This window comes from Coffea eugenioides, unplaced genomic scaffold (assembly GCF_003713205.1).
Source record: "Coffea eugenioides isolate CCC68of unplaced genomic scaffold, Ceug_1.0 ScVebR1_309;HRSCAF=961, whole genome shotgun sequence".
In the NCBI taxonomy this organism is placed as follows: Eukaryota; Viridiplantae; Streptophyta; class Magnoliopsida; order Gentianales; family Rubiaceae; genus Coffea; species Coffea eugenioides.
In genome coordinates this window covers 38-16,187 of record NW_020863645.1, presented here as the reverse complement: position 1 = coordinate 16,187, position 16,150 = coordinate 38, and the positions used below count along the sequence as shown (strand labels likewise).

At 33.2% G+C, this 16,150-nt stretch overlaps 1 protein-coding gene across 2 annotated transcripts; it reads right to left on the bottom strand.

The window, feature by feature from the left end:
• Positions 1-5,650: 5,650 nt before the first annotated feature.
• On the bottom strand, positions 5,651-11,870 carry LOC113757459 (cinnamoyl-CoA reductase 1-like). Of its 2 annotated transcripts, none has more exons than XM_027300738.1 (6): positions 11,612-11,870; positions 10,261-10,430; positions 8,328-8,516; positions 7,394-7,556; positions 6,446-6,632; positions 5,651-5,975 (listed from the first exon to the last, which is right to left on the bottom strand). In XM_027300738.1, the coding sequence occupies exons 1-6, from the start codon at positions 11,733-11,735 to the stop codon at positions 5,825-5,827; spliced, it is 984 nt and encodes a 327-aa protein (XP_027156539.1). In that variant the 5' UTR covers positions 11,736-11,870; the 3' UTR covers positions 5,651-5,824. The 2 variants fall into 2 exon arrangements, with proteins under 2 accessions (XP_027156539.1, XP_027156540.1); XM_027300739.1 differs by having other exon boundaries at positions 5,651-5,972; positions 11,612-11,863.
• Positions 11,871-16,150: the final 4,280 nt, after the last annotated feature.

The window sequence follows — 16,150 nt, the reverse complement described above, 5'->3', positions numbered from 1 at the left end:
CTAAAACTAGTTTCCAAGAACAATTCTGTTGAAGACAGAAAACAAAGAAAATAGTATCAAAGGCTATATCGTTATTTAGAAAACAAGAAGCACTTGAAGGTGAATGTTGCAGAAAATAGAAGATCCCACTACAATTTACTAATTCAAGGAGCTGTAATTAAGAAAGAAAGAAGAAACTCAGAGAATTAGGGATTGTTATTGATTGATGAATGAGTAGGAAGAATGTAGATGAAGATGATAATCAATTACAAGTAATGGAAATCGGAAATCCAAGAACTGCCTTCAACTTACCACCCTCCTCTCTTTTATTCGGCTACTACACTTGTCCAAGTCAGCTAATTCATTACAACCAACCGACATACAAGAATTATAAGGATTTATTCATTAAGTCCCTATCATACTTGCTTTATTACAAAAAAAATAACCCTATCAATAAAACTAAGGTAACAAATACTTCCCCCTCAGAGAATCCTTGTCCTCAAGGATTAAATTCAGGAAATTGTTGTTTAAGGTCAAACCAGAATTCCCAGATAGCATCTTCAAGAAAAGAATTGCTTCACTGCACCAAAACTTTTGTAGCAAGAGAGTTACCACATTTCACCAATTTCTGATCAAGTATGGCTATAGGCTCCATTAATAATTATCCCTGTGTATTGATTGCAAAAGGAATGTGTGAGGTAACTAGTGAGTGCCCACTTTCTTCTTTAGAAGAGATACATAAAAAATAGAGTGTATTTTTGCCATATTAGGCAGCTAAAGCTGATATGCAACAGGGTGTACTCTTTTGATCGCTTGGAAAGGTCCAAAAAACTTAGAAGCTAACTTCTGACAAGAGTGTACCTTCAAAGAGTGTTGCCTCTATAGTTGTAGTTTCACATATACCCAATCTCTTGCCTAGTACTGTCTGTTAGACCTGTGTTGGTCAGCTTGTTGCTTCATCCTATTTTGTGCCTTGTGAAGGTTGTACTTTAAGTGATGCAAAACTATCTCCCTTGCTGCCAAGATTCTATCCACCACTTCCACTACTAAATTCCCAAGTAGACAAGGCATATGCAGAGATGGTGCATGACCATACACCACCTCAAATTGGATAACCTTAGTGGCAGCATGAAATTTGGTATTGTACCAATATTCAGCCAAGGGTAACTAGATAGACCACTGCTTTGGAAAATCTCCACACATTCACCTCAAATATTACTCCAAACACTTGTTTACCACCTCAGTTTGACCATCTGACTGAGGGTGGTAGGTAGAAGAGGTATTAATCTGCACTTTCAGTAACTTAAAAAGTGCTAATGAGGACCACATCCTTGTCACTAACAATGCTCTGAGACAACCCGTGAAGTCTATAGATCTGATCCAGGAATATGTGGAAATATAAATGCTGAATAAGCATGTGACAATGCCAAGAAGTGTGCATACTTACCTAACTTGTCAACCACCACCAAGATGGCTTGTTTACCATGTGCATTAGGTAAACCTTCCATAAAGTCCATGGAAATTCACTCCAAACCTTTTGAGGCACACGTAAAAGTCGTAATAAACCCAAATAAGCAGTATTGTCATATTTGTTGCACTGATAGACATCACATGCAGCCACATAGTTGACTATGTCTTGATACATTCTTCTCTAATAAACCACTGACTTCAACTTCTTTTAGGTAGCATAAACTCCTGAATGTCTCCAACAGCACTAGAATGCCACAAGTGAATTATATTATTCTTGAATTGACCGTCATTTTCTACCACTAGTCTCCCCATCCTTCTTAACTGCCAGTTGCTCCATGTGTAATAAGGTGCGACCTTAGAAAGATCAAATTGTAATTGAGTGATGAAGGTCTATAGCCTTATATCTCTTTGCCATCCCTTTTTAATCACTATCAAAAATCACTGTTAACAATGATGATGCAAGAGCTTCTCTTGGTTCTGCTAGTTTTCTAAAGAGAGTATCTCTCATCATATTATATGCTTCTTTCCTGTATTGAAGCTCATAATCAAATCTTACTAGCTTAGCCATCCATTTCTGCTGCATAAGAGTGTTCAATCTTTGTTCCATCATATATTCAATGCTCTAATGGTCATTTTTAATGATAACGTACCTTCCAAGTAGATAAGGTCTCCACTTCTATACAGCAGCAACTATGGCCAATATTTGCACTTTTCCAATATATTATTATATGCTATTCTCCCACACACCTAAATCTTACATTGTCCCCAATGTAAAATAAAGAATAAAAGAAAAGTAATGGGGATAACGAAACTTCCTTGATAACTGAGGGGGCCGTGGACAGCTACAGGTGAGGGGCAAATGATTGTGGAGCTCGACGTATGTTGATGGTTGGCGGCGGTGGAGTTCGGATGGAGAAGGATGGAAGAAAGAAAGAAAGAAGAAAGAAAAAGAAGAGAGAAAGAAAGCAAGAAAAAGAAAAGGAAAAAGAAAGGAAAAGGAAGAGAAAAGAAAAGGAAAATGCGAATGGGAATTGCTCCAATCCCAGCTGGTTTTTTGTACTACTACTTTGCTTCTTGTACGAAGCTTGAAGATGCAGCACGCGTGGGAATTTTTTTTTTTTTACATCTGATTTTGATTTTTTTTCTTTTTCCTTTTTTGTATTTCCTTTTCTTTTCTTTCTAATTTTTTTGCAAAAACAATCAAATGAGATGGAATGATTTTTTTTTTAAAAAGGTAAAAATATAAATAGAGATAAATAAATAAAAATAAACAATAATAGATATTAACAAATCATAAAATGATTTATGAAATTTTTTTGGTGTCTACATATATACACATACTAATAATTTTTATATTTATATATTTTTCCTATTTAATCTTACCTATAATTCTTCCTTATTTTATTTACTTTCTCTAATTAATTTTATATTTCAAAAATATAACATCTAAAAATTTATATTAACGAAGAGGGCATCTGTTAGACAGGTCCTATTTTATGTAGCATATTTGTACTACATGGAAAAAACTTTTTTAATAGGTATCCCGTTTTTTAACATGAAAAATACCTTTTGACTACATTCTGACTAGCGCCAAAAGCTATCCACTTTTGACATGTTGCCCATGTGGGGTCCTTGATGATTGGTGTCACAATTTTAACACATGGTCGTACTAGGTACAATGTGGTCAATATTGGATTAGGAGCACTAATTCAAAAAAATTGGTGTAATTGTACGGTTGTTATTTTTTTATATAAAATTTGGCACATATTTATATAAATGTTTATATATTTTTATACATTTTCAAAAAATATTTTATATACTTTTTTAAAAATATATAAATTTTTGTATATATATTTTAAAAATTTTGGTATTTATGAGCAAAATTCTTACATACAATAAAATAATAGCATGATATGAGATGAATAATAATTGAATAGTACTGCAGTTGCCCCATTTACCGGTGACGCTACTCGTAACTTGATGTTCAAAAAGTACCACCATAACTTTTGTTGAACTAAATTTGAAAAAGCATTTCATCAAATTTGAATGGTATCGAATATAAAATAATGTTCAAAGTTGATTTGACAAGTTGGTGAACCAAATCGAACGAGCTTTTACCAGACTGAACTTAATTCGAATATCAGTAGTTTGATTCATCTTTCAACCTTTATACCGACCAAAAAAAAAAAATTCAATTACCAATCAAGTATAATGTCTTATTTTTTTACCAAGTTTTTAAGGGTGTGCACACCATTGTTCTCCCTTTTCCTTTGACATGTAAGGCCACTTTTCCTGCTTCATGTGTTGCCTAATTTAAGTTTCGTTTTATGTTGACTCCTAATTTAGCGTCTTCTTGAAAGCTCCGACTATTGCTCGGAAAAAAATATTGCTGTTGAAAACAAAGTTTTTTGCCAAAATAACACTCTTTCTAAAAAATATTCCCAATGTGATTCACTTTCAAATTTTATTCCCAAATCGATGTTATTGTTGCCACCTAATTACCCTGATTGCCATGTAGGATAACAAGAAAGGAAAGCTTTAATCTAGTTTATAGTTTCCAATAAAAACTAAAAATTTAAACTGTTTTATTATAGAGGCACAAGAAAATTGCATAACTTTGATAATTTCCTTATAATTATTTAAAATAAATTTTACCATTATTGACCTTGCTATTATTGCTCTCTACAATTTTTTTAAATGTATCAAACTTATTGCATATATTTTTTCAAAAATAAATTTGCAAAATACAAAAATTGCAATGAACATTATAAGCAATAATAAGAAAAAGTTAAAAAACTTCAAGGTTATCATATTTGTTCATGTTATGCTTTCTACTCCTTGAAAAGTACTTTTACAAAAAGTAATCAAACTATTGCAATTAAGATAATGCTAAAGTTTATCAAAAGTAACACAAGCCATTAATTGATGTTGAATAAATATGCAAAAATACTTCAAGTATACGAGATTATTTGATTATGTGATAGAGAGGCACTACAAATGAACATGCTTACATTGAGCATGAATTTATGTTGTTACGTAGTTTTCCTCTTAGACATTTTATCAAGCACACGGTGTGAGAAATCATTTGTTAAAACAATTAGTATTCAAAATTTTTTGAAGGCCATAAGAATGTTCCAAAAACTGCACAACAGAAAAGACGAGAATAATCTTCATTTACCTTGAAATTATTAATTCGATGAGAATATTTTCATAATATCAGGAATGATAATGAAGTTTTAGATGTTGTTAATATAAATATTGACTTTTAACAATTACATTTGACAAGGAAAAATAACGAAAGGACAAAAAATAATAAAGGAAAAAAAAGTGGGTAGGTTCAGAGAGAGAATCAGGGAAGATATTAATTGGAAAAGAGAGATAGTACGTGTCTCTATCTCTATCCTACCACATATGCAACCTATGTGGAAAAAAAAGAATTATAAAGGTAATAAATTTTAAAATTAGGTTACTTTGGGTATATGTTTCAAAAGAAGAGTTATTTTGGCAATAAACTCGCTGAAAACATCATCACATATTTGGAAAGATTTACTTGTTGCTCTGGATTTTAGGTTTGATCTTTATTTCATAAAGCATTTTGTTAGATTTCAATGGCTTAAAAAAATGATGACTTTTGTTAGAATATTGAGCTCTCAGACATTCAGTGCAGGCCTAATATTTTTTTTTTAGTACTGAATTTGTTTTGGATACGTTAGTATTTCTTGAATTTTAGAAAATGCTTCTCTTTAATAAATGTAAGTTCATTTTAATCTTGATTCGCAAGCTTTTTCTCGTAAATGGTTTGCCATTTCTTATTAGTTGTTACAGTAAATTTAACATGCATATATGCTTTTTGTCAAAATTCAATCATTTCAAAATCTAGAAGGGAACTTCTAAAATACCTGCATCCTCCTTTTTCTTTTTTCTTTTTTATTTTTCCCCCTCTTGGCTTTGTATTCAGAATCAGATTGTGTTCAATTAGTTGGAATTTGGCTTTGGAGTTAGAAGGGATTTCCATTTTTTCCTAGGTATTCCACAGCTTGCATACCAAAAGCACAGAGGCGGAAGAAAACCTATGATTAAATCATACAACAGGCTTGTAAGAAAATGCCCACTTTGAAAAAAATGAAAAGTTGAATTTCCTATTTTCAAATTTACATGCAAAAAATGAAAAATGACATGCAAGAAATAGTCTACTATTTCGCAATGTTTCATAGTTATGAGAAATATATTACAAATAAATCCACATAAATGGTGGGAATAATAACTCAAATATGGTGGGACAAATAAACATACAGGGTGACCCCTGCCAGCTGAGATAACTAGCTGGTTTATTTAATTTAATAGTTTGAATACAATAGTAAATCAATGCCATAGCTCAGATACTGACTAAATTTTTCTCCCTGAAGAATTCAACAGCATCTTTTAGGCTGACCTCCAAAGGAGTGAATTGAACTCCCAACCTTTTTGCCTTCTCATTGGAGGCTCTGTAGTTTGGGCTGATAAGGTTGGTATTGTTTGACATTCTGCTGTATGCGGGACAATACACAATTATGGCAAACATAAATAAAGCTTAGGTAATGAAAATGCAAATGTAAATTCAAATGCTTGAAAATCTACTGGACAATTGCCTCATATCTACTGTAAATTGTGCCTTTTTTACGAAGTTTCAAAAGACCTTTTAAAAGATAACTTTAGTTGTGATATGAATGAAATTTATTTTTTTCTAAAAAAAAGCCTAAAACGGAATTTCTATTTTGGAGACAAAGCCAATTTGGTGATATATCCTAGTCCAAAGAAGACCATCTTCTAGAAATCAACCTGAGAAAGAGCTCATTTTTTATGGAACATGAGACCAAAAGAAAAAAAAAAAGAAGGCAGAAAATTTAGGATTTAGTGTCCTTTAAAAGAGAGTATAAAAATATGTGATACATTTTGGACGTATACAAGGCCATCAGCAAAAGCCTGTAAAGACCTAAACAAGGAAAACAAGACTTACTTATCAGGAAATTGGTGAGTTGGGTAATGCTCATGCAAAATCTTGATGATCTGAGAGGCATTTGCACATCTTTCAACCAGACAATATCTTCCACTTGCAGAAGGGGTTTCAAGGGCAAGAACATGTGCATAGGCAACATCTCTAACATCAACCCAGCTACATGTTGCCTTAGGAAATGGTTCAACCCCTGCATTTGGCACCTAAGATCTTTAAACACATTTTTTTGCAGGCTCTTCAGCAACATAAGTGAAACTGTGCATACAATTAAATACAATGTTGTTTGCCATGAAAAGAGTCAAATTTAGAGGCCTTCCAGAAGAAATGTGTTGTATGTACTACTTTGTTCTGTTTTAGTATCAGCAAAGCCACAGAGGGGAGGGAGATGTGAGGAATGAACTAGTTGAGACAATTCAGATAATTGGTGAATAATAAGAAAGATTAATCCCAACAATCTACTAGCTAATCTGTCCCTGGAATTTCTCAGATTTAGAGTTAGGTTTCTCTTTCAAAGGATAGTTTATTTATTTATGTGAGGAATAAACAAGCTTTAGCAAGTCTGAACAACATAAACAGTGACTACTCCTAACAAATTTTTCCTCACAATTACCACCCAAAAATTTCTTTTCCTTCCTGTTAATCACATAGAACCTCAATGTTGTTGAAAGGAAGATGCACACAACGTGAATTTCAGATGAAAGATTGTCCTGCAAACCTTTAAAACATCATAAGCTGGTCAGAGTTTATAGCTTGATATATCAGTTCACATTCTGACCTATGTCTGTCAATCATGTGATTAGCCAGCAGTGCCTTGAAATGTTATTAGTCATAAGTTTTTTGTTCTACTGTAACAAAGAAAGTTGTGGTGCATAATAAAGCTATAAGTAACATAGATGGAAGAGTCAGTTAGACAATGATTACTAAGGTGATTCAATAAATTTTGAAACAAACCCTTTAATAGGTTGAGGAACAAAACAGCGCTCGAATTAACAGATGGCTGCAAGAGAGGACCAATGACCAATCCTGGATGAATTGTAATCACGTCAATGCCATGATCCTTTGCAAATTTCCATGCAGCATTCTCGGCCATGGTTTTTGAAAGTTCATACCAAGACTATCAACACCAAAAAATCAGTAAATGTTGGTAAGATGGTAGCAGAAAGTAATTAGATTTGTAAACTTTAAGAAGTAACATTATAAATTTCTAAAAATTTGACAAATCCAGCAACTTACATCAGTTGAAACTATTATTGCTGTAGCTACAAAGCACAGAGTGAAAGTATCCACATTTCCCAGGACAAGCTATGCCATAAGTGAATAAGCAGATTTCTCAAGGATCCTAGGAATGGTGTAAACTTTCTATATTCAAGGAATGATGCAAAGCACCAGTGTCGACATATCCTGGTCATCTGACCTCTTAATCCACAAGTTAACAGCAAAACTACAAGGGACCTTGACACTTTAACGCATATAGTCATATTCATAATATTATAGCAGAAGTTCCTTTCCAACTGACCGACCAAATATTGCTCATCTTGGTGTGTATTCTCAGACAATAGTATAGAATTTGATCATGCAAGAGATGCATAATTAAGTAGGAAAACTTTCATATTGCTCTTTCCCCGACTATTCCACACTACATTATTAATGTTTCATTAAAGTTAAGTTGTTACTTAGATAGAAGGAAAGAAATGGACTGACCATTCTGGTTACAAAAATATCCTTCTTTTTGCCTATTAAAGTACCACCAAGTCATGAAGATCCTAACTTAATTATCTCCACAGCTGGGCTAACTCCTCATATGTGTCCCAATAACAAGTTAAAACTAAAGAATTCCAGCATTCCATATTAGATTTTACTGGAAGAAGACAGATAATATGTGTACCTTTTGCTCCTCACAGTATGATGGATCGGAAAACCAACTTTCATCAACTACCACATCCTCCTTTAATTCTCTGTTTTCTGAAACTGCAACCATAGAGGATGTTATAACTACTCTTTTGACAGAAGAAGAATTTGCACATGACCGCAGCACATTCAGTGTTCCGCTTACTGCAGGTTCCAGTAGTTCTGCCTATGAAATCAAACCAAGTAAAAAAGGAAGTCATTACCAGTCATAGGTAAGACTATGCTTTTAACCTGCAAAAAACTTATCATTCTGGTATTATGTTTGATGAATTTCACCACAAATGCTGTAAACCTACAGCTTTAGTTACTTAGCTAAAGGATGCATATAGTTGTCTTATCTCCTCTTGCTGCTAAAATAAGTTCTCAGGTCCTTTATTGTTGTTTTTTCCCATATTAGTTACTTAAGACCGATAGAGGAACAACTGAAATAAGTCTCAGATGTGGTCACCAATTAAACCGTTTGGTACCAAATATCAACCGATGAAATTCTGTTCTGGCTTGAACAGGACAGACAGAAAATATAAAAGGTGTAGCTCCCATGAATCCTGCGAACAGATTTTAGCGTGAACACATAATGCATGTTGCAATTTCTTTTAGTGTCTATGAGTCAACCTTGTTCATTGAAATGACTAAAATCAAAGTTCTACAAAGTTACTTAAATAAAAATCCATAAACACAATTTGAGAAACAGACAATGATAAGTGTACTGCATAAAATTTTAAGGCACAATCATTAATAGAAGTTAATCAACTTACAAATGAAGATACATATAATTTGCAGATGCTTGAACATATATTGTAGTTTCTATAAGCTTCTTATTCATTCTGGTATGGGCACGCAAAAGCTATTGGCTCTACACTGGCTGAATAATTAGTTGGTCAAAGCAGGGATTCATTTGCTCCAGGACAAGCTTATAGCTTGCTCTATAACCTTACCCTGACTGACTTACCCAGGAAAATAGTTAGTCGGACCCAATCTACTGCCCAATTGTGGACCATTTGCTATGTTTATGGCTCTTAATGTTTTTATTTCACAACATTACACCCTTTGAATTGTTTCTCTGAAGTACCAATTTCCAGATCATTTCATAGAAACATCATGTATACTGATTAAAAAGAGACTAAAGCACATAACACACGACAGTCTTTTTTGTGAATGACCTGCAGGAACAGATTAGTTTTGTATGTACCAAATGTAAAGAAATATTCTTCAGGTGTTTGACCTGATTGCTACATTAATCTCCTCCCTTTGGTTAATAAAAGAAAACGTAGAGCCATAGAATTGGAAACATGGTTCGCCATCGCGGGTCGCGGTCGCGTCACGGTCTCAGTTGTTCCACATCCGTCGCGATATATCGGTTGAATATCGGGTGATACGAACAATATAACACATTAAAGTTTCCAAAAATTTTGAAAAAATTACTAAAATTAGAAAATACTAAAAAAGACACAATTTAAAAAAATATCGGAGTCGACTCCGAGTTGACTCGGATATATCGGCCGATATCATGCATCACGAATTCGAATCGATCAATATCGGCCGAGTCAGACCGAGTCATCGCGGATATGGTGATATCCGCGATTCGGGGATCGGTATCGTATCGGTCTCTTCTGTTCCAGATACGACTCGGCCGATACGTATCGGTATCGGCCGATATGGCGAACCATGATTGGAAACATTTGAGTCTAACTCTTTTTTTTTTTGCCTTTACAGTTATAACCTTGTCATAAATCACATATAGAGGAGTAGACTATCACCCAAAAAAGCCAGTAAAAATGCAACAGAGGAAGATACTAAAAGAAGTCGCACAATTATAAATCAGAAAGTATGCTACGATTTTCAAACTTCAAGAGATAAATAGCAGATTTTGTAGACAGTAGAGAATTTCCAATCTTGTAAAGCAAATGTACCTCTGGATTGCTGAATGAAAGTTTGATTGGAGATGCAGTATGGAAAACCCCTTCACATCCCTCGACTATTGCATCAAACGATCCCTCTTCTAGTAAGTTTGCCGAGTACAACTGAAGCCTTTCCTTAGCTCCATCAAGTGATGTCAAATGTTGTGTCCTTTCCGGATCATCTGTGTCATGATTGCATCAGTAGAATGTTCAGACAGCTATAGTCAAAACCATGCCGCCTTGGTAAAGTGTACTATGTTTTCACTATGGCGCAACTCAAGAAGCAATGGACTTAGAGCAATAATAAACGAACCTCAAAGCAATGATAAATTTGACTAGCTAAAGGCAAGCGGGGAAAAACGAAAAGAAATTGACGGGCAACATAATATGACCACAATAATATCATAGCCCTATGATTTCTGGTTTTAAGATGTGTACATTTGTAACTTTCTTGATAACAATTAATTCTTGAGATAATTATCAGAGGGACAATTGTATGCCATCTACCACTATTTTTATAACAAACTCAGTCCTTCAGAAGAAGGATATAGATTCGATAGGCTAAAGATTTTTTAGTGTAACTTGATCGTTGTATCTGGAGCATGAAACATTACTGTTAAGGTATACATTATATAGTTTCAGCTACTCAAATATCAATTAGGTTGGTCCACATCAATTTTTTTTTTTTGCATGTGATTTTCTTTTGAGCAAACAGAACATGGGGAGCATTTAGCCGTTGCAAGAATATCATCTGGAGCTACAAAACAATTTCACACTGCAGAGTTGAATAAAAATGTTGGGCAAATTACATATAATCCTCCTGTGGCTTTGTTTGTTGCCACATGACCCTTCTAACATTTTAAAATATCCAATTCACCCACTATGATTTTATGTAAAGCGGAAACTTGATGGAGAATAGCCTATATAATGTCGTTAATTGAAATACCATTAGTACTTTTACTTAAATGCTAAATCGACGATTTAATTACCTTCTATAAAAGTATAAGTGGATTATATGGATAAATATAAAAATCACAGGAGGGATAAAGTGGACAATTATATATAAGAGAATTACATTGAAATTAAGACTTTATCACATGCTTTTAGAGCGCGTTTGGTATAAATGCCGTAACTAATTGTGCATTCCATCATTTTCCGCTTTACATATAACTATGGGGGTATGTGGCTATTTTGAAATCTTAGGGGACCAACTAGCATTATATAAAATCACCCTAAAATATAGTTATAAGTAATTTACCCTAAAATGTTAGATTCCAGGAGCAATTAAACAACAATCAGAACAGGGCATCAAAAACTGCACAAGCCACTAAGATAGTTGATCAAGAACAAAAACTGGACTTACAGGCATCTCGAACTGAACCTTTAACAGTATAACCGCGCTCGAGCAGCAGCTTCACCAGCCATGAAGCTATGTAACCCGAAGCTCCGGTCACACACACCATTTTCCCTTCTCCTGCTCCACTCATTTTGTTAATATTTTTGTGTGTGAACCTGTCACCTGTTTGCCTTACTTCTGGACTTAATGGAGGGAGGCATATATGGTGTATATATAGCTATGGTGAAGAAGACGAAAGATTGGATATGAGATTACTGGGAGACTGGGGAGATCCATATGTATTCTTGCAATTTGCATGCATCATCGCTGACATACGTATGGTATAATCGCGTCACATCCCATTTTATCAAGGTCAATTGATCAGTGTAAAATAGAAATGAACAATAAATACAATGGTAAATTACCTTCTACACCCTATGGTTTGATGTTTTATCACATAACTCCCTATAATTTAAAAACCTATATATGACCCTTTCGTAGTTTGGGTTATTGTGTCACTTTAGCTTGTTCTGTTAAAACTAACGGTCAATAGTAAAAAGTCAAATTCAAACTACTAAATTGACAAATTCACCATTTCACTACTTTTTTTTTTCTTGTTTTCCTTTTCTTTCTTTCCTTTTTTTTTCTTGGAAAGAGAAGAGATGACTTTGAAAACTTGTATTTTGGCTTACAAAACCTTAATTGTTTCCAAATACAAAAGAGACAGAAGGGAAATAAAAATAAATCAACAAGAAACAAAAAATATGGAAGGTAAAGATATAACAAATAAATAAGAAACAAAAAAACACCAAATCTTTTTTACTATGAATATCATTATAGGTTTTTAAACCAAATCTTTAATAGTATTTTCTAGTTCTTATTTATCTATTTTTTATTCCAATTTCTTCTTTTTGATGTTTGGAGGAAAAAAAAAAACAAGTAATGAAGGGATAAATTTGTCAATTTATTAGTTTGACTTTTTAATATTAACTGTTAGTTTTGACGAAAAAACTAATAATGACACATTAACTCAAATCATGAGGGGGTTATATATAGTTTTTAAACTATGGGGGTTATGTGAGAAAATACCAAACTATAGAGGTTAAAATGCAATTTAGCCTAAATCCAAAATTAGGCGGTTGCATATGAAAAAATAACAAGGTTCTTGACTTTGCTCAATACAATTCCAAGTCTAGAGACACAATTTTTAAATTCACTACCAGGATAAACCATTCTCCTTTTTTTTTTCCATTTTTTCGGGTTAAAAAGTACAAACTACTTGAACTAGAAACTAGTCCTGACAAAGTTTGTGGGTTTTTTGCAAGAGTTTTAGTTAAATATTGGTTACTTCGCCTAATTTGCACCTATTTTATCATGTAAATGCATGCACACTTTTAAAAAATAATGCATGCACTTATATTATTGCCTTTCTTACATTTAAATACTTTTTTCAATTTAATTTTACTTTTCTGGCAAAACTAAATCTGAAGCCCATTTCAAGAAATATCCACCGAATACCAGGTCAACAAACCCCCTTCGTAATAAAGAACGAAAAGGACCGCAGCGGTCTTTAACTTTTTTTTTTCTGACATTTTCTTACTGAAGTAAGAAAACTGGTCCACACCCTTGAACACGCAGCGGTCTTTAACACGCAACGGTCTTTTTGCATCTAAGAAAGCTTTTGATTGGCTAGAAATCCTTCTCTGATTGAGAAATGGGAATTGACTTGATGATGGCAACTCCATTTAGAAAACTGGTCCACACCCTTGAATGTGGTTTAAATTTAATAACACCATTTCATCATTTCTGACGACTGCTTCTTCTATATCCTAGCTCACTGCACACGCCAGTCGTGTGAAACTTGGCAAAAGAGTTGCACCCTCCGTCCTAAAATTGTCTGTCGCATTTCGAGATCCAACTTTTTAAAAATAGCAGCTTGATGATGATATTTGTAGATTTGTTTTAAAAATTGTCATCAAAAATTCAAATTTTAAATTGAATTTAGTATGAAATATAGATAAAGATTGGAATAACATTGAAAAAAAGAGATGAAAAGCTATTTTGATTTTGATAAGATGATAAATATTTTAGAACGTTTCAAAATAAAAAAAATATATGACATTTTCAATGAAACAAAAGGACGGAGAGAATATATATAAGATACTGAAAACTAGCATCCATCAGAAGCAGTCAAATCAAAGCCAACATATTACTTGTAGTTTGGGTAGCCCAAAAATTTAGCAAAATAAATTAGGAAACCAAGTGCGATAGAGAGCTCACTGCACACGCCAGTCGTGTGAAACTTGGCAAAAGAGTTACACCTCCATCCTAAAATTGTTTGCCGTATTTCGAAACCCAACTTTTTAAAAATAGCAGCTTGATGATGATATTTGTAGATTTGTCTTAAAAATTGTCATCAAAAATTCAAATTTTAAATTGAATTTAGTATGAAATATAGATAAAGATTGGAATAACATTGAAAAAAAGAGATTCAAAGTTATTTTGATTTTGATAAGATGATAAATATTTTAGAACGTTTCAAAATAAAAAAAATATATGACATTTTCAATGAAACAAAAGGATGGAGAGAATATATATAAGATACTGAAAACTAGCATCCATCAGAAGCAGTCAAATCAAAGCCAACATATTACTTGTAGTTTGGGTAGCCCAAAAATTTAGCAAAATAAATTAGGAAACCAAGTGCGATAGAGAGCTCACTGCACACGCCAGTCGTGTGAAACTTGGCAAAAGAGTTACACCTCCATCCTAAAATTGTTTGTCGTATTTCGAAACCCAACTTTTTAAAAATAGCAGCTTGATGATGATATTTGTAGATTTGTCTTAAAAATTGTCATCAAAAATTCAAATTTTAAATTGAATTTAGTATGAAATATAGATAAAGATTGGAATAACATTGAAAAAAAGAGATTCAAAGTTATTTTGATTTTGATAAGATGATAAATATTTTAGAACGTTTCAAAATAAAAAAAATATATGACATTTTCAATGAAACAAAAGGATGGAGAGAATATATATAAGATACTGAAAACTAGCATCCATCAGAAGCAGTCAAATCAAAGCCAACATATTACTTGTAGTTTGGGTAGCCCAAAAATTTAGCAAAATAAATTAGGAAACCAAGTGCGATAGAGAGCTCACTGCACACGCCAGTCGTGTGAAACTTGGCAAAAGAGTTACACCTCCATCCTAAAATTGTTTGTCGTATTTCGAAACCCAACTTTTTAAAAATAGCAGCTTGATGATGATATTTGTAGATTTGTCTTAAAAATTGTCATCAAAAATTCAAATTTTAAATTGAATTTAGTATGAAATATAGATAAAGATTGGAATAACATTGAAAAAAAGAGATTCAAAGTTATTTTGATTTTGATAAGATGATAAATATTTTAGAACGTTTCAAAATAAAAAAAATATATGACATTTTCAATGAAACAAAAGGATGGAGAGAATATATATAAGATACTGAAAACTAGCATCCATCAGAAGCAGTCAAATCAAAGCCAACATATTACTTGTAGTTTGGGTAGCCCAAAAATTTAGCAAAATAAATTAGGAAACCAAGTGCGATAGAGAGCTCACTGCACACGCCAGTCGTGTGAAACTTGGCAAAAGAGTTACACCTCCATCCTAAAATTGTTTGTCGTATTTCGAAACCCAACTTTTTAAAAATAGCAGCTTGATGATGATATTTGTAGATTTGTCTTAAAAATTGTCATCAAAAATTCAAATTTTAAATTGAATTTAGTATGAAATATAGATAAAGATTGGAATAACATTGAAAAAAAGAGATTCAAAGTTATTTTGATTTTGATAAGATGATAAATATTTTAGAACGTTTCAAAATAAAAAAAATATATGACATTTTCAATGAAACAAAAGGATGGAGAGAATATATATAAGATACTGAAAACTAGCATCCATCAGAAGCAGTCAAATCAAAGCCAACATATTACTTGTAGTTTGGTTATAACAATATCTCAGCTTGCTGGTAGCCCAAAAATTTAGCAAAATAAATTAGGAAACCAAGTGCGATAGAGCATATTTCACCCAAATATATTAAAAGTGAAAAAGATTTATTTTTATTTAGTCAATGTGATTTTTTGCGTCCACATGCCCATAAAGCTCAAGGACCAAAAAGCCAAACATACGAAGTGAAAATGTGAAGAGCAATAATTTGAATGCAAATAAAAAAACGGGTAGATGGATAGAAAACCATGTCGAAGGTCTCTTCTCTTTTGAGTACGTAAGTGGCAGCAATCAATTCCCAAAGAGTGGGCTCTGGAGTTGTTAGTTACGTTGAAAAATCATGAAGCAGAGTTGTTCGAGATGTTATCTTGGGCTATTTGGCTTGGGAGGAACCAAAAGCTGCATGAAGATAAACGAGTGGACCCTTTGAGTTTAGTTAGCTTTTCTTCGGGTGCGCTCCAACAATTCCAAGAAGCTAATGTTACTCAGAAATGTCCATCCTTATCAAATCAATCTCACTTGTGGCAACCTCCAGGCGATGGCAAGTTAAGGTTTAATTTTGACGGTGTGGTGTTT